Source organism: Fringilla coelebs (assembly GCF_963513975.1).
Source record: "Fringilla coelebs genome assembly, chromosome: 2".
In the NCBI taxonomy this organism is placed as follows: domain Eukaryota; kingdom Metazoa; phylum Chordata; class Aves; order Passeriformes; family Fringillidae; genus Fringilla; species Fringilla coelebs.
Window position 1 is genome coordinate 87,002,342 of NC_140029.1, and position 18,637 is coordinate 87,020,978.

Sequence of the window (18,637 nt, forward strand, 5' to 3'; positions counted from 1 at the left end):
ATTGGAGCTGGGGTACTGCACCATAAAAGTCAGTAACTGGAAGCAACATAGGTGAGTCTTTTATATAGTCTTTCTAATCTCAGATCTGTTTATGAAAGCAAGCAAAAACAAGCAACATCATTCTCTCTATCTTCACAGTCACTCAACCTGCAGAGAAATGACATGACCTACCTAGCCCCTTATAGTCATGTAAATGGGGAAACTGGGAACAGAACCAAATTTCTCAGCCACCAGTGGTAAAATATCAAACCATGGGATTGTACCACTTTCTCATTTGTCTTGGCCCCCTTTTTCCCTAGTTGTTCCTCTAGCTATTCCTAGAATGTGGCTGCCTAGAAGCAGATGCTCCTTTTTTAGGTTTTCATAGCTGGACTCAGATCTGATAGGAAAAAATCCCCATTAGCTTGCGCTGAAAGGCTCCTTTAGTGCCTACAAGCCCTCTGCTGCTGTAGGGGTGGCATGGGTCACCAAGCACACACAGCTCTGGCCAGGCACATCTGGCTGCCTGGGAAGAGGCAGGCAGAGGTGAATCAGTTTCATATTTCAGGACTGGGTCCAGAAGGGAGGGATCCTGGGTTAGGTCAGCGTATCTGAACTCAGATCTGCCTGTGTGATTAATATTCAAACATTCAGAGAGGGAAGGAAATAGGCAGGGTGGTAAATTTTAGGAGGTTGTGTGAGAGGTAAAACCAAGAAGGTACTAGAACCACTGTAACTCCTTTCCATCATGTGTTCTGGGTAATGCTCGCAGAGTTCAGGCTTATGGATCTTGCTGCTAGTGAAGACTTTTAAGCCCAATTCCTAGTAAACAAAGAGAAAGAAGAACAAAAAATATGCAAAAAATTGGTTTGAAAACAAACTTTATTTAGTATGTCAAGAATGGATGTACCTAAGTCTGGTATTGATCAGAATAACAAAGGCTTGTATGTAAATTCCAGATAGGCTGGTTTGACACAGATGTGGAGTCTCTATCATGTTATTCTCATACTAAGGCTAAATCCTGGTATCATCAGATGGAAAGGTAAGGCCACAGGCTTACCTTGGGGACACCTGCCTGCATGAAAATGGCATGTGTAAAATGCACTGGAGGGAGGGTACTCAAAAACTTTGTGTGGGACACATTGGGTACGTATCCATGGATTTGTGGGTTATCAAATTAACTGATGCTTTATTAAAAGCCTATTTAAACCAGAGAAAGAAAACATGAGTGAATGAGGAGTTTCTAATATTATGCCACTAGACTGTTTCAGGACTGTTTCCTTATCCAGCCCATTTGCAGTTGTCTGTACTATGAGGAGACCTTTCAAAGTTTTAATGGTTTAGAGAAGCACTCAGTTACTGTTTGTGGGCTAAGTAGATGTGGGAACTGGGCCTGGCTATTTTCTTGCATACAAACATGAGCAAATTTACAGCAAATGACCTTATCTTTTTATTAAAAAGCCCTTCAGGGCAGGTGAGAAGAAGAGAGGAGACTGAATTCAAAAAGGGAACAAAAGAGAAAAATGAAAGGCTGGTGCTTACTTTGAGAATTTCGTAGGCATCCGCTTCGCCATCAGAAGAAATGGGTACGTAGAGAAATCCATTTAATGACAGATTGTCAAGTGTTACACATGGATTGACGTTGTCTTCTTCCAAGTAGTATTCCCTGAAGCTATAACCCTGGCTTTCCTTTAGTGGGAGAAGATTATACACCTGGGGAAATGCAAATAACAGGGAACAATGCAGCAGGTCCACTCTTACAGGGACAGACACAACCTAGCACCCCACTGGTAAATGCCAGCTTCTAGAAAGCAAGTGTAAGGAATGCAACTGTAAAAATACATAGCCCCATGTCTACAGTGCTATTAGTGAGGGCTTGCTTGGTTCTCGTACTTGCTCATTGCCAAAAGTGGCCAAGACTCACAGAGCTAGGAGAAAGCTCATTTTCAGGCTTCATAAGGAGAACACTCTTGTCCACTGCACGGAGGGCACACAGGGATCTTGGAGACGTGTGGAGTTGCAGGTGTGTGTTGGAAGCAGGAAGACCTTCCTTGGGTGCAAAAGTCAATTTCACCTGCAAATCCAAAAAGACATTCGAGTAACCATTTTTCCAACTGTTACGTTATTATTCTGACACTTCTAGCTGTGTGAACTGAGGTCAGCTAGTGTCTAATGGATATTCATCTTTGATCAATGTAATTAATAAAGATGAGTGGATCTCTTTTCGTTTCTGTCTTGCTCCACGTGTTTTATTTTCATAGCTTTGTAGCTTATTCTGGTCACCAATCCTCAGTCAGCATCTGGTCAGAACATTTCATGAACCCATTGTGAATTCTGCCTTCATTCTGGAAATCTAAACCAAGCCACTGTCCACAAGGCCAACACAGCTTGCATCAACCATGGCTTGTACTCACCTTATTGAGGAGGCACATTTCCACCTGGAAATCCTGTGAACTGGCGATGACTTCCCCGCTGGGTGAAGTGGTGTACACGAGCATCTGTGCCACGGGAGCAATTGCTGCCCTGACAGGGAAGCGCAGCCGAAACGTCCCGGAAGCTAGCAGAGAGAGCAAAAGGCTATTCAATATGCCTTTGGAGGTTCCAGCATATGCATTTGCCCTCCCCAGATAAAAAAAGTCAAGTTCACTCCTGATGAATATTTTTAGTTATCAGGGTCTGGCAAACTGACACATGACTGAAATTTATGGCTGCTGCTGAAGACATCTGCATTCAAAGACCAATTGTAAATTTACAAAACAGATGAGTTTGGAGGGCCTCTCCCTGCCTTCTAGATTCTCCCCAGTTAATTGTGACATAATTTCTTGATTCCCCCAACCATTTTTTTCCCCTCAGGCTCCAAGATCTACAAAAAAATAGTTGAGGCAAAAAAACGTTGCAAAAAGGTGACAGCAGTCAAGGCTGCAGAGTGGCTGAAAGAATAACTTTGGAAGGTTACTGCTAAGCAAGCACTTATCTGAACACCAAACTATTGCTCCAATCATGGTAGAAAATGCCCCTCTGTGCTGGAAAACTCTATCAGGGCCTGAGCTTTATGTCACAATCTAGACAAGGTGACAGAACATCCCTTGGTACCAGCCCAGGGGGAGCTCAGTCACTGCTCCTAGCGAGGATACAGAGCTTTGTACAGCACACAAGGTCTTTTACTGCCATAATCTGTTCATACCCTCTGCAGTGCAATCCTTCTCACAGACTTACAAATGTTTCCCTCTTCTCATTTTCAAAAGACATTTAAAGGTGCATCACAGCCTGTCTCTGGTACTGAAATGTGCAACCCTTGGACGTTTATGTGAATAAATTTAAATGTGTTGATTAGAATATATGTATGCAGGTGTTTGCATACTGACAAGGCAGGAAGGATACCAAAAAAAAAATAAATAGGGGAAATGAGAGAGACAAAGAAATGGAGGCACACTCTTCCTACTTGTTGTACATGTGAGTCTCACAACACTGGTAAGCATCCACAATCAGAATAGGGTGGAGTGGCCATCAGAAAGTGCTGGTTTTATGAAATGGCCAAAACATTATACTTATTTTTGCTTGAATTTTCTAACATTTTCTCATTAAAAAAATAACACCTGCTGGAACTCGGAGGAAACAAAACTAACCAAAGCCACATCATATAAAAAGGCTAAATTTTAAAAATTCAAACATTACATGCAAAGTTTGAATGAAATGTTAAATTCAGTGTTTGAATTGAAGTAATTTATCTACATCCCCCCTGCCCCAAATTACCATCAGAAATGCAAAAAAACCATAGATCTGCTTACCATCTCCAGAATTCACAGTCAGATCATGGGTGTCAGCTAATATGATTTGTCCCTTGGCCATCACCTGTGTAACAGAGAAATCTTCCTGTGACTGTTTGCAGTGTTGAAAGGAGAAGGAATGTTCACTGGGTTAATTGTAAGAGTGTGAGCAACACCAAGAAGATACCAAACAAGTGCCAGGCTGGAATTTACTGGGTCTTTGGAGACAGAAATATTTGCTCCTAGGAGGACCACATTGATCATACATACCGTTGCTTTATCTATCTATCTATCTATTCATATTACATATTAGATAGATAGATAGATAGATAGATAGATAGATAGATAGATAGATAGATAGATAGATAGATATGTAGATATGTATATTACATATTACATATATAGATCAGGTTCAAATGCATTTTGCCTCTAACCACACATAACTCTGGGAGTCATCTGCACATTTCTAACAATATGAACTAGACTGGAGGTCAAAAAGTCTCCTCATTGCTCTCTCAGTTGCATCATGAAACAGTATGAAGACAAATTTCACCAGGATTAGTTTTATAACTGCACAAAGTTGGGACAGAAGACCACAGGCTGCAAAGAATGCGAGCTTGAACAAGGTACCTGAAGTCAGGTAGTAAGCAATAGCCTAAATGCTTCCTGCAATTCCCTCATTTCTAGAAAAAGAATCCTTTTTCACAGTGAAAAATGCTTTTTATTCAGTTACTTTTGATATGGAATATTTATTCCATAACACCATATTTGAATTTCAAGATGTGGGGATCCACATCTGTAAAACCAGAAATTCTCTCACTGTTTGTTTCCCCGCTGTATCACATACTTAAAATCAATTTTCCCAGGCAACTGGGATAAACAGGTATCCTGTCCTTCCATTAATTGTTAGAAGTCTTGAAAATTAGCACATAGACGTCTCTAACATAGGTTTCTATTTTCTTTTTCCAATCTCAGCCTAAGTCCCCTGATGTTCTGTGCAGTCCACCAGAACTGAAGTGTCTGTTTTAGTGATATTTTAATTGTTCTCCAAAGCTATTCCCGTTTTCTCTGCTAGTGTCATTAAATGGGGTAACCAGAAAAACAAATTTAGGGAGAAAGACATTTGGATATTCATTTGAATCTTCCTGTTCTCCCAAGAGAGACTGACATGTCATTATTTGGTCACAGTTTCTCTTCTCTGATCCCCAAAATGAACAAATTCATAGTTCTTAATGCCAGCACGTTACAGTCTGTTCCAATTACTGTGGTCTCCCAAAATTCTGCACACAGACGCCAGAGAAAAGAGAAAGATTAGCAAAGTGTATTTAATTGATTGCACTGTTGCAGGCCATGGTTTCCATTTCAAATGCTCTCCATCATTGCTGGCCATCTAGCAGTGCTCTGGTTGCTCAATATGGAACAGAGCTAGAGGTCACACAGCACTTTCTCTGGCTGTAGATCAAAGTAACCCCAAATATGTCTTACCAAATAATAAATGACAATTTTCTTCTGCTCCCCTATGGCCTCTGGTGTGAAGATATAGTGCACCTTGACCTCTGCTGAGGAGCCACAACTTAGTGTCCCAGGCTTTGGCTCAATTTTGAGGAAGCTCTTACTGAGGGAGTAAGAGCGAGTTACTCTGCGCGAGGTGTGCTCGTAGAACGGTGTCATCCAGTCACTGTCATAACAGTTCAGTTCAGGTCTATGATCTGCCTGAGAAGGAGGAATAAAAGGTTCATAGACAAACAAAATCAGGTATAAAGTCACATAAAAGTCCACAGAAAAACTCTGGATATGTTCTGTATTTTTTTATGCTTAGGAGATTGTGGATAACATGCAGAGATGACACAGAGAAGTGAGGTGACCCACCAAGAAACTTGCCTTCCATTCCAATTGTCAAAAAAGACTGATAATCCATGGACAGACATTTCCCCTGTTGAAGAGAAAGACAGAGGTCTACCCCTGTCTCTGCCACTCACTCGGATTTCCAGGGAGAGTTCTGTGAAGCTGGTAGTGTCTATGGAAAACCAGGATTGTCCCTGCTCATCTGTAGTGTAATTGCCTTTGTATTTGTTTCCACCCACAGTAATCGTGATGGTTTCATTGGCAAGTGGAGCATCAGTGCCATCGACCAGCTTCACCTAACAAAGCAATAACAAACTTCAGGTTTTAGACTAGCAACAAAAAGCATTTGACAAGTAATACATCCTCTTCCCTCTTTTCCTCCTTGCCAGGCAGAATATTTCTTGATAGAGAAGACCAAAGGAAAAGAATATGGAAATGTGTGAGGCACTCCCTGAGTTGTCTGAGGGAACAACAGAGAAAATTCTCAGCAAAACAACCCAGTCAGCCCATGGAAATGATCTATTAGGATCTTTAGTTCCCAAGTGGTTTTAGCTCCCCTGGCCAGCTTCATTTGGGACCTCTACCATGCATCACCTGCCTCTTGAACCATGTAACCCACACCCCCGACTCCATCTGGTGGGACTGTGTGCTTGTGCCACTCATTGCCCAGGGTCTCACAAGTTCCCTACCGTCCCAAAGAGTGGGATCCCTGGTTTGTACACATAGTCCAACAGGTCAAAGTGGATTTTGCTCATGGTGGATGTGATACCACAGGAGCCTGTTCCAGTCATCTCTATTCCTGAGGCAGAGCACAGTAGAGAGGGGTTATTATTGAATTTCTAGTCATGTTACTGCCATCACTTTGCCTTCTTCCTGTCCTACGTACCTGTGCCATCTTCTGTGATTTTGCCTTGTACCTCAATGCTCATCTCATATCCCTTGCGTAGGAGCTGGAACACCTTGGTCCTCACCATACCAGAAACACACCCATGAGCATCTGCCTAAGCGAGGGATTGGAGAGAAAATTGAAATTCTGTGAACAAAGTTTGTGCATTAAGGAATTGGGAATAGATACCCCAGACCCAACATGCTTGACTTCTGTTCATGAAATTCCAGAATTTCTTCAAGGGCTGTCTCCAAGAACTTGTGTTCAGCCTGTTTCCTAGTGTTTCATCCCCATATTTTCTGTGTTCTGTGAGGTACCTGACACACAGTTTTCTAAGGGTCACACTGGTTTCCTTGTTAATTCTCTCCTGCCTTAGTTCTGTTTTTCTTCCTGTTTCTTCCATTGTCTTCTCTCTTCATCTTGTATTTCTCCTGTATTTGACCCATATACAATACCACCTCATCTTTGTTCCTTGTTATCTATACAGCCTTCTTGTTTTCTCCTCAGCTTTGTTCCTTGCTCACACTCAGTCCCTCTCACAGTTAGAAAATTCCTTCAAAGATTATTTTCTCAGTTTGTGGAACAATAGCAAAGACCTCATGGCTGGCAGCTGGAGGTTTGTCACTGGTTTTGATGGGGTCAGGTTTTCATCATCACTTCTGTTTCCAGCTAAATGATCCTGCTGTTAAGAATGCCTTCCTCTGAGATTCTTTGCTTTTCCCTAGAGAGAATGCTATCTCTGATGCCCTACTCTCTCCCAACATATTTGATCTTTCTTGAGACAACACTGCCCGTTAACCTTCAGAAAAACCACTATGTTTTGATCTTGGGACTCACCCTCCTGGTGAATTCTTCACACACAGATTCTGTTTCTTTTCCATAACAATTTGAAGCAGACTGGGAAAATTTCCGGCATACTTGGACATTCACCAAACCAGGAACAGGCTTCCCATAGGTGTACCTAATCACAGTGTGTTAAACAATGCATCAGATAGGAAGACAATCAGTCACAGTCACACTCAGACACATCTCCTTAAAGACCTCTGTGGATGATTTCCTAATACTTCTTTAAGGATGACTAATCTGACATTTTAATGATTTCCATCGCTTCCACAGCGAGATTCTTCCATCATCCATGGAAGATACATTCATCCTGTTCTAGGTGGGATGTCTCTGCAGAAAAAGGTTGGCTTCAGAAAATTATTTCAGCCAGGAGCATTTGTGTATTACAAACTGCTCAGGGTTCCATGAAGAAATGGAAAGACAAGCAGGTACTCAGAAGGTGCAATTTATGAGTTAAAAATGAGAACACTGGGTTAGTATCACCAATTTAAATGATGTCTGATCTGGCATCTTGGAGTATTTGAAGGTTCAGCATTGGCAGACAAGCTCTAACTGAAGAAATGTAAAGACAGAAAGAGAAAATGTGAAATAAACTGGGAAGCGAAAGATGCAGATTTGTTTGACACAATCTTTTAAGGAATACAAGGAAGACCCTTCACTTTGACTGTTCAGGCCAAGCAGAATGTTCAGGACTGACAGAATGAAATAAGGGTTCACTGGGAAAAGTCTTAAAACCCTCCCCAAGCATTTATTTTGGTCCTCAGCAAAAAGGACCAAGAGTGAAGGATAAGCAAGAGAGATTTACTGGAGCTCTGTGACTCACAGACCACAGACAGACACTTGAAACTCGTTGTCCTTGATAGTGATCATCTTTGGGACCTTCACCAGGACCTCGAACCTGGGCAGCACTAGATGGAAGAGAGAAAGTCTGGTATGAGAAGAGTGAATAGGAGCTGTGTACTACACAGCAACCCAAGCACAGAGCCAGGACCATCTTCATATGAACCTCTCTGTGGTCTCCAGTATACATCTCTACCCCTTCCATAGGTTTTCTCAGGCTTCACCACTGTTTGGGTTCAAAGGCAATTCGGGAAGTTGGTAGTCCTTACCTTGCCTTATTGGCAGCACAGACTTATGTGGCACCAGACAGCTGAGCAGATCCCTCACCTGTGTCCATTCACAAGGACACACTGGTCCTCTGTGATGTCTTCGCAATGCATAAATTGCAGGAGGGACTTGGAGCAGCACATTTACCACCTTTGTAATTTACCACATTGAAATGCCCCAAATCATCAATTCTCTTGGCTCATGCTTACTGTTCTGGAGATGCAGAGTTGCTCCCAGGCTCACTAAGATGCTCTGTGGGATGTCATCCTGCATACTCACAGAGCTCAAGTGAATCTATCCACAGACTCTCAGATCTATATTTTCAAGTGGAAAAGGCAGCACTAAAGCCCTATATAAAGGGGCACAAGTAAAGTACATATTTTGCTTCAGAGCATTAAGTTACATCCCTCTTCCCATATTGCATCCTGCAGCCCTACACCTCCAGCTCCTCATGCCCAGGACTGGACTGAAGCATGCAATGTCCTGCTTCCAGGTGGGGCAGCTGAGGGCTTTTTTCACAGTGCAAGGAAATAACAGCAGAGTGGGTGCACATCCAGGAAATGGAAAATAACCCTGGATTATATACTTTAGACACAAATTTGCCTCTAAAATGGGAGGCAAGGCTCAATGTTTCAACCCTACGGCTCATTTCCTCAAAAGACTGCAAGAGAAGTAGCAACAGGAAAGGTTCATAAGGAAAAGGATTAAAGGACAAAAGAAAGAAAAATCACTTTAGGAGGAGGCTAACAACGGGACTTAACATCTTTGATTTTGTGGGGCATTCAGAATGGTCTTTGTGGGAGGAGATGGCAGATTGAAGCCTATAGCCCAGTTTGTGGTCAAATTATTTACCACGCCTGACTCAAAGCCAAATAAGCCATCTCTCATGGACTTCAATGGCAATCTATGGGCTGCATATTCCAGAAACAGCAGGTCCTGATCCATGGATCTGCTGTTTCTGGATTAAATAGCTGGTCCTCATGCAGAGTCAGGGGAGAGCCTGGGGGTGTGAAGCACTGGCCCATCAGCCTTCTCAAATGGGCACTACAGCCAGAATACACACCTATGGCCAGAATACACATCTATGATCACCCAAGAAGCTTTGTTAGAGAACTGAGAGTTAAAAGACTCCCTGCAGCAGCATACTTCTCCTTACTCAGTCTTTCCTAGCAGTCTTTTTGTAACATTCATGGGTTGCTCTTCAATCACAAGTTTTCTACCAAACATTTCTAAGCTTTCACAGAAACAAGGAAGAGCAAAAATGGAGAGGACTACAAATAGAGAAAGAGACCGTATGCAGATGATGAGAGAAGCAAAATAGAGCCACCAAAATATTGTTATCTCTTATGTTCATATCTAGTCCTACTTGCAACAAGCTGCTGGACTGGAATCAGCTGAGACAAAGCCAGCTGAAATTGGTGCCACAAGCCATACACAGGAATTCTGGCATGTCCTGTGCTCCCCAGAGCAGTTTGAGCAAATGCAAGCTTGGGCAGGTTGCAGAGATGCTGTAAAGTCAGCAATGACTTCTGATAGTGCTTTCTGGCTCAGCCCGTATGAACCCCACTGCCTGTTAGGTTCCATGTTGTTCCCAGGAAATACCAAATTGAGCAGTCACAGTAAAAGGCAGCACTGTCAGATTCCTCTCCTTACCAAATTCCTCCACACTGAAGGAGTGCTCCACGTGGGATGAGAAGCTCTTCTGCACAACTATTTTGTAGAAGCCTTGGATGGGATCCGAGGTGAGGGGGAAGGAGAGCTGTGTAAAGCCTGTTTCTAGTTCCACCCCTTGCCATTGGTAAACACGGTTCCTCTGGGGATCCTGCAGGAGAGGGTAACAGTGTCACAAGACAGTACAGGAGGGTACTAGGGATAGAGCAGTGCCGTGCCCAGTGCATGCATATCCCAGCTGGGAAATACCTATCTGTAATTATTTAACAATCTGTGAGGTTCTGAAAGTACTTACCTGCCAATTCTGCATAACTTGCGTGCAAGAAAGCTTTTAAACACTTTTGTGTTGTCTCCCCCTCAGCTGTACCTGCAAAGGATGGGGCCAGGAAGCTAGGCAAGACAGACTGGCAGGGTAACAGAAGGGAACAAAACTGGTATCAGAAGTAAGTGAAGCACATGGAGAAAAGGGGGAAGTTTCAGCTTCCTTGACTGGCCATACAGCATGCAAAAGTTTTGGTTTTCCCCTGGCTGGAATGAAGACTGCTGAAGAACCAGTACACCATCTGCTGAGGAATCAGACACCTGACTTATCTATGGGACTGAGAAAGGACTGACAGGACTAATTAACTGTGTAAATCAAAGTAAATTTTGTGCACACTAATTTCAGGGTCTGCCCATGAGCCCTCATCACAAGTTTTTCAAAAGAAGATATCCCAAATAATAATTGTAAATTTTGGGTTCTCATCTGAAAAAGTGAGAGCTTGAATCATTGAAACATCCTTCCTATTAACTTTTGCCTGCCACTGAAATTCAACCATTAAAAAAAAAAGCCAGACAAAAAGAACATGCTTGGAGGACAAGGGATGTCTACTTATCTAATTTTGTTTCTTTGGTTTTGATAGCTTATTTAACACTGGTCTCTAATTTCAACCACACTTGGCAGACAGAGACCCAGTTGTGACTGGGAAGAGGAATAACCCATTTTGATGACCTCTAGCCAAGCGTAGTTCTGTTCACATCATGGCTTGTAATGGTTAATTAGTTTTCTCCTACAGCTCAAAGAATCATTATTGGAGCTTATTTTGAAGCCCAGCTCCTCAGCCTTCCTTTAACCAAAGGGAAAAGGTCACAGGCCTGTGATTTTTCCCTTGCCCCTCAGCCTGAAAACACCACTGCTGGGGACTGGTTGCTCTGCGAACATTCTTCTGCAAATAATAATTTATCCACTCACCTGAGTGGTTATCCACTCACCTGAATGTAGACTAAGGGAAACTGTGGGAAGAGAGCAAAAGAAAATCAATGTTAGAAATATTAATTGCACAGAAGTAATTTCCAGATTTGGACTGAAGGGCAGAAGAACAAACTTCTAAGAAGTCCTCTGGGTCCCTTTCTGTATTTGCTCTTTTTCCTTGGTTCCTGATGGCTTAGGGAATCTTTTCTATAATATTTTCGGGCCCTCACCTTTTGTCTTACCACTGTATGAAGATGTGGTGAAGCACACGTTTTCAATGAACTTCTCTGCATAAGGAACTGATTGTCAAATAAAACAAAAGGTGGGCTTGCACCCCTGACCAGTTGCATAAAACCAAGTTCTTGTCATGCTGCTCTCTAAGTGTGGCATTACACCCACTGCCAGAAACAACTGCACACCTGTCACTACCCATGGAAACTTGTCCCACACATTTTTCCAGTAAAGAGATCCCTGCCCACATGCTTATTAGCCACATACATTGATTTGCAAATCTGGTTTTTAACATCCATATACTTCTGAAAAGGGGGATTTTTTTTCAGCCATTAGAGACAGGTGAAATGTGTCCTAGGACAGAATATAGAACAGGAAAAGCATGGTGTGAGAGAGTATCATATGCTTTAAAGGCTGTCTTCAGTGGTTCTGGATGATGACAGCAATGGTGTTAATTTAAGAATTAAATCTCCTGGCTAACAACAAGGAATTAAGGCTCTACCTTCTCATTCAGCGGGTAGAAGTCTTTGTCCAGAGAGACGATCCGAAACTGAACTGAAGAGTGTAACAGAAGAAAAGGAAATTCCACAGTTAAATTTGCGGCCATCACCAGGAAATCACAATGTTTCGATAATTTATAACTCAAATTCATTCCATGGATCAACGGGCTCTGAACTGAGATCTCTAAGTCATAGAAACAATTACTTCAAGCTCTTTCTCTTGCAGAGTGAGGGGCAGATAAATTAAGATGGATAATCAGGTCTTGGCTGAATTGAATTATCTCTTGGGAGTGGCTGTCCTGCTTTGTTGATTCTGGTGCAGCCCAGGGAGACTATGCTTTGCAGTCATCCCAGTTTTGTGCCTCTGCTTGAGTAGAATGAATCAGAGCCTGTGCCTACATCTGGCTGAGATGCTGTGCCTGGAGAATGAAGATTAGGAATGATGAAAGTGCCATGAACTAGACCTCAGCTGGCAGAAATAAGATTTACCGAGTACTTTAGATCCCCCCGTGAAGAAATCTGAGAACTCCAATACAAGTATGGCACCTCTGGAGAATGGAGCCCTTAAGATGTTTTGCTGTCAGAGTCAATACCAGCCCAATTCCCGGTACCTGTCTGTCCAGGCTTGTAGATGGGTTTGTCTGTCTGGACGAAGACCAAGCTTTCGGAATTCTTGACCAGCACTGACTTGCGGCTCTTGAACTGCAGCGTGTCCCCTGTCACTGTCACAGTGAGAAACGCCACTGATGTGCTGTTGGATTTTGGGAGCTAAGGAGAATGAAGAGGATAACTGCTTTACTGATTCACCCCACTGCACTGAGCGTTGAAGGAAGAAGTGCTAGCTGGGTCAGAAAGTTCCCTAAGGGGACAAAAAAGGCTCAGTGCAGGGAGCAAGAAAAAAACTATTGCCTTCCTTCATTTATGTACTTTTCTTAGACAAATACTGAACTCGATCTTATTCTGTCACACGATTTATCAAAAAGAAAATTAACCCAGATTCATTAATTAGGGTATGGAACCTGTTGCTTACATTACTCACCAACCAGCCTTCTGCAGTAAAAAACTGGGAATAAGCTCCAGAAGCAGCCATATGATTTCATGGACCTCAACTGTCTTTAACACCTCCCCAGCTTCTCCAGCTTTAACTCCTCACTGATATTTTTCGTCTCAGGCTTACGCATATCAAACAAACATGGGGCACATTCTGTCAGTCAAAGTTCCAAAATACTTCTCTTAACACATGCATGCAGAGAAGTATCATGTGGGACACAGAATTTGATAATGGGGGGAAATGAGTCCTTGTAAGACTACCACAGTCAGTTATCAACATGGAGTAAATTCTTTTGTTCAACTTAGCTTAGGGGTCTCTGATTGCAGTGTGTCTTATTTCTCATTTCTGGACTGTTTGGATCTACAATGCCACGTCAATAAACACAAGAGACCATCCCACGAGGATGAGATACTCACAGAGAAAGGGATGCAGGTGAACAGGTCTTTCTCTGACACCACGTCATCAATCAAGCTCCTGTTCTCCCCTAGGTACTCGAGTGTGGCACTCAGCGTCACAGACTCATTCAGGTGGGTCAGCTGAACGCAGACTTTCTCTTGAGAATTTGTGTGGATCAGAAAGGGCACCAGCACCATGTACTGCCTGTGAAGGCAGGGAAGCAAGAAAGATCAGAACTGTGAAACAGTTTTAAGGCAACAGTATTAAGTGAAGAGAAATTAACAAATCAGCATGCCTAATCCATTGCCATCCCTGCGAACTGCAGTGCATATAACATGAGCATTCATTTTATTTTGGGTTTATACATATTAAATGGTCTAACTAATTAGCCTAAAAGCAGGAAAATGCTTGCAGTAGAAGGAACAATTTCTATGCTAATGGAGAGTGCTTTACAAAGGATGTTTTGTTTGGCTTCACAGCAGGGAGTAAGGATGGTTTGAAAGGTTTCAGGCTGTTAATTGAATTTTGTATATCCCACAATCTCCTTTTGATACTCAAAGGCATTAGCTAAAAACAGTTCAGGGAAAAACCCACCCACTTGTCTGACTCCTCCAGTCTTTGCCTATCCAGGTTTCCAAATCCTTCAGCACATGCTGAGCAAAGATGTGAGTGCTTGCAGTTTGGGACCGAATTATGATGAGCACACAAAGGATTTTGGGGTGTAGTGTTTCATTGCACCTCAAGTGCACTTGCATCTTCAAAAAGCTTTTGAGAAAGGTCCCTCACAGAGGACCCTTAAGCTAAGCTGCCATTCAATAAAAGGGATCATTTTACTAATAAATCAATTTATTAATTCTGCCCTGGATTAATTGGTTGGAAGACAGGACAGAAGGAGTAGGAACCAGTGAAAACCTCCAGAGTTTGTGCTGAGACCCCTGTTCTTCAGTACATACCTAAATGATCTCGGAAGTACAATTTTCTCATAATTGTGCAGGATAAGAAAATTCTAAAAATTGACTTAGGTATTTGTGGAAAAGATTTTTTGTATGATAGAACTGAGTAGCAAAAATAGCAAATGAACCGTTCTTAAAGGGGATATAATAAGTGAGCTCCTACCACTCAGGCTTGACCATTGTTGGTCAGCCTTGGAAAATTCTCAATCAGTAATGAGTAACAAACAGACTGTTGGGAAAAGAATAGAGGACAAATACAGATGCATCCATACAGAGCTACATTTTTGCCTGGGCTCTAAGCTTTCTGGGGAGTCCTAAAGCTATTGTGGAGGCATGGGTTCCCAGCAGCTCCTGCATTTCTGTCACCATGAAGCAGCACTGTGGTGAAATGCAGTGAGGAGCCTGCTGGCAATTCTGCTCAGCCAGTGCTTCTGCAGAAGCTGTGAAACGAGGGAACTCCGGCCTCCCAGAGAGTGAGTTACAACTTGTGACTCTGCTTTCTCCAGTGTTTCCTTTCTTCCACAACCTTCTTACCACGGCTTCAGCCCATGCTGCCTCCCCTAATGCCATTCCCCCTGTCCCCTGTCAGTGGCACTGGCAATGTGACAATAACATCCAGTCTACAGAAAGGACAGCATGACCTAGTTCGTGGGGAATTTGGCCTCATTTCTCTTCCTGTTCACTGTTCTGCTGAAATTTTGGCCAACTTGCAGAACTTCCCCTTAGGCTGGCTTCCCTGCCTTTGAAACAAAGATATAAACCATGCTGTTTATAGACCTCTCTTTAGGTGTTTTGGGATGAGTTGTTTAGAAGAGACAGATGAATTAAATTACCATGAGTGTTTTAAGCGACTGTGGTCACAAAACCCATGTATACACATTCCAGGACAAAAAGCATCTGGGCTGACAAAAGAGACCTCAGCATGCAATGAGCTGTTCTGACAAGAGGCAGTGACTCTGACAGAGGCACACATCAAGGAGGAATAGGAGACCCTAGAAATGGTGGCTGAGGCAAAAGTGGTGAGTTTGTCTCTACAGAGAGGGTAATACTGTAGCTTAAGGTTGAATAATGTCTGCCTGTGTATTGGCTCTCAGCTACTTACTAGAACGAGCACCCAGACAAAGAAGGCAGGGAACCTCATCAGCCCAAATCCATACTTGCCAATTCAAGTGTCATTATGGCCTCACTCTTATGACCAAATGCAGAGTACTCCCAAGCATGTCCACTGCACTGTAAAACAGCCTACATGCACAACCAGAGTAGGAGAACAATACCTTTGGTTGCCTTCTTCCAAAATCATAGACGTTTGGGTTACAAAGGACCTCTGGGTATCTCAAGCCCACCTTCCCTCCTGGAACAGGACTTTTGCAAAGGACACCATAGATGGAGTTTCTACCACCTAGCAGGGTCACCTGTTCCAGTGCTGCACTGACTCGATGAATATGTTTTTTTGTAATACGCAATCTGAGCCTTAATTGCGTCCCCTGTCCAGCTGGTCACCTCTGAAACAGAAACAGCAGCAGCTATTTCTGCCCAAATAAGTGATACCCCTATTTGCATAGGGCACAGTAAGCAAGTCTTGCTTGGAAGTTTAGTTTTTGTCTTCAGTTCCAGGCTTGCTTCCCTTCTGTGTTGTATACAGCGTCTGATCTATCCTGCACCCACAGCAAAACCACTAGCTTTATGCTACCTAGCAATTCACTGCTCAGAACTGCTTCCCTACTGGGCTCCTGTCTTCCTTCAGGGGACCCCAACAACACCCCTCTCTCTCCCACCTCTCAGCCTTTCTTTGTTCTTCCCTCCCAGAACTGGGCTCAGTTAAGGGACAAAGAGCAGCCTACAAGAAAGATGGAGAGAGACTGTTGCCAAGGGACAGGAAAAAGGGGAATGGATTCAAACTGAAAGAGAGTAGGTTTGGATTAGATACTAGGGAGAAAATTTCTTCACTGTGAGGCTGGTGAGGCGCTGGCACAGATTGCCAAACCAAGCTGTGGGTACCCCATCTTGAGATGCTTAAAGCCAGATTGAATGGAGCTCTGAGCAACCTGGTCTAGAGAAAGGTGTCCCTGTCCACGGCAGGGGGTTTGCAACTCAGTGATCTTTAAGGTCCCTTCCAGCCCAGACCATTCTATGATTCTATGTTGCCCACAGGTCTGAGCAGTATTTTCATTCCCTTTCCCCCCGATGTTGGGCAAGAATGAATTAAGATTACTTAATTACTTAGTTACATCAGATTACTGCAGAGTGACCAGAGAGCTCTGCCTGACCCCAGAGCAGACTCGCTTGGCTGATCCACGCCAGAAGCACCCAAAAAAGGCAAGCAAATTAGGGGATTGATGGTACAGCACGAGTCAAAGGTCCTTCAGGCGGACCCGGTTACAACTTTACCTCTGACCACACAGCAAGTGGCAGCAGCAGTGCTGCACCTTCTGCCAGAGCTGTGGCAGTGCTCGTGGGCATGAAATCTGTGCAGCAAGCACTACGGGACCCGCGCTGGAGAGGGCCGTGCTGGTGAGAGCCGTGCTGGCGAGAGCCGTGCCTCTGTCGGCACAGCAAGAGGAGCGCCAGCCAAGGTATGAAGAGAGGGGCTGCTCCCACCCAGACAAGAGGCTTCAGAGCAACCCTGTCTGGTGGGCAAGGCTGGGGTGGGCATGCCGGACTCCAGCCTGGCCGTGCCATACCGGGCTGCCCCTCTCCCGGGGCACCGGCAGAGCCCAAGCGCAGCCGCGCTCCTGGGCTGCGCAGCCCGGGCGCGGGGGTGCAGGGAGGGCGCTGGCACCAGCCCCCGGGCCGGAGGAAGCGAATCTAGGTCACAGATCCTCCCGAGAACAAGCACATCTGAGGCTGCCAAGGGAAACAAACTGGCAGGAGAAAGGGGAAAAAACTGGCTTGAAAAGCAACAGGAGAATGGAGAGAAGTAACTCAGTGACTGGAAGAAGGACACTCCGGGAAAGGTAAGCACCTGGATCCCGGCATCATGCCCGCAACATCCCAGGCCCTGAGCGGTTTCTAGGGAGAAACATACTTGGGCAAAGATGTTGTGAGGATCCAGGTTTGGACTATCAGGGCAGGACTGAGGGCATGTGGGCAGAGTTGGGGGGTGGGTGAAGGAGGCCACTGGCAGAGATAGTGGTGAGGAGGGGTCCCGGGGCTGGACAGCCGGGGGATTACAGGATGGGAGCGAGGAGAACTGTCAGGGAAACTATGCAGGAAACTCAGGGCTTGGTTATTAGTGGAAGAAAACTGCAGGAAAAAGGGAGCATTTGGACCTCCCTCCCCCCTCCGCACGTGTAGCTTACGGTTCTGCGTTGAGAGGAGTATTTCCAGGAAGGAAGAAGAGGAGGAGGAGGAAGATGTTTGGTTTGCTGGGCAGCTTGTCCTTCCCCATGGTGCAGAGCAGGTCGTGCTGAGCCAAGCAGTGCTGCTGTTTTCCTGCACCTTGTAATTCCCCTCCACTCCTCGCTCCGTCAGCCTCTTTATAGCTGCTCTCTGCAAACAGCCCGGGGGCTGGAGGAGATAAGGGCTGGGGGCCAGGGCCCATCCGGAAACAGGGAGAGGCAGCAAGGAGGAGCTGGAACAGAGGGACAGTATTTGGCCAGAGGCTCTGCAAGTGGGGGAAGGGTATTTATTTGGGTAATGCTTATATTAGAGATCTTTGAATGATTCGTACTCTGTTTTCCTTCACCCATCAGAAATCTGCAGTGTTGGAGATGTGAACTGTGTTCAGCACATGGTAATATTCCCTGTGGGCAGCATCCAATCACAGCAATCTGATTTAAATTTCCACAGTATTTCCTTCACAGTTCCTCTTCATCAGCACTTTAAAATATATTGTTTTGAGTTGGAATGACTGACACAGAAGATGAAATTCATAAGTTGATATGGGCCATCATGAATATTGATAAATTCCAGTCACAGCATGCCTCATTCTGCAAAGTTTCTTCTGAGCCTTACAGTCCTCACTGCTTTGCCTGGCACAAAAATTTGATGTGTCCTACACCTCCAAGTTTATGATCATCATAGAAAACACATTTTCCCTTGAAAATAAAGATACTGAGCTGTGTCATTTTAATCACCTTAACCCAATTCTGGTATACTTTCCTCTGATTTCTTTTCAGTTTCTATTTTTTAGCTTTGCAGGTGACCACCAACTGTCCAAAAGCAGAGTGGCTTGTTG

General features: G+C 44.1%; 1 protein-coding gene across 1 annotated transcript in view; it reads right to left on the reverse strand.

Annotated features, from left to right (window-relative positions):
- Positions 1 to 18,001, reverse strand: part of LOC311166851 (alpha-2-macroglobulin-like) — a gene marked incomplete at its 5' end in the record, with an annotated part of 35,289 nt that extends 17,288 nt beyond the window's left edge. Inside the window, 17 exons of the mRNA XM_084227046.1 lie at positions 702 to 801; positions 1,522 to 1,692; positions 1,904 to 2,053; positions 2,394 to 2,536; positions 3,768 to 3,831; positions 5,232 to 5,459; positions 5,726 to 5,887; positions 6,281 to 6,390; positions 6,478 to 6,592; positions 7,315 to 7,438; positions 8,144 to 8,228; positions 10,081 to 10,249; positions 11,350 to 11,370; positions 12,063 to 12,115; positions 12,672 to 12,828; positions 13,528 to 13,711; positions 17,760 to 18,001. Of these exons, the coding sequence (XP_084083172.1) occupies positions 702 to 801; positions 1,522 to 1,692; positions 1,904 to 2,053; positions 2,394 to 2,536; positions 3,768 to 3,831; positions 5,232 to 5,459; positions 5,726 to 5,887; positions 6,281 to 6,390; positions 6,478 to 6,592; positions 7,315 to 7,438; positions 8,144 to 8,228; positions 10,081 to 10,249; positions 11,350 to 11,370; positions 12,063 to 12,115; positions 12,672 to 12,828; positions 13,528 to 13,711; positions 17,760 to 18,001 (2,278 nt within the window). The remainder of the gene's footprint in view (positions 1 to 701; positions 802 to 1,521; positions 1,693 to 1,903; positions 2,054 to 2,393; positions 2,537 to 3,767; positions 3,832 to 5,231; positions 5,460 to 5,725; positions 5,888 to 6,280; positions 6,391 to 6,477; positions 6,593 to 7,314; positions 7,439 to 8,143; positions 8,229 to 10,080; positions 10,250 to 11,349; positions 11,371 to 12,062; positions 12,116 to 12,671; positions 12,829 to 13,527; positions 13,712 to 17,759) is intronic.
- Positions 18,002 to 18,637: the final 636 nt, after the last annotated feature.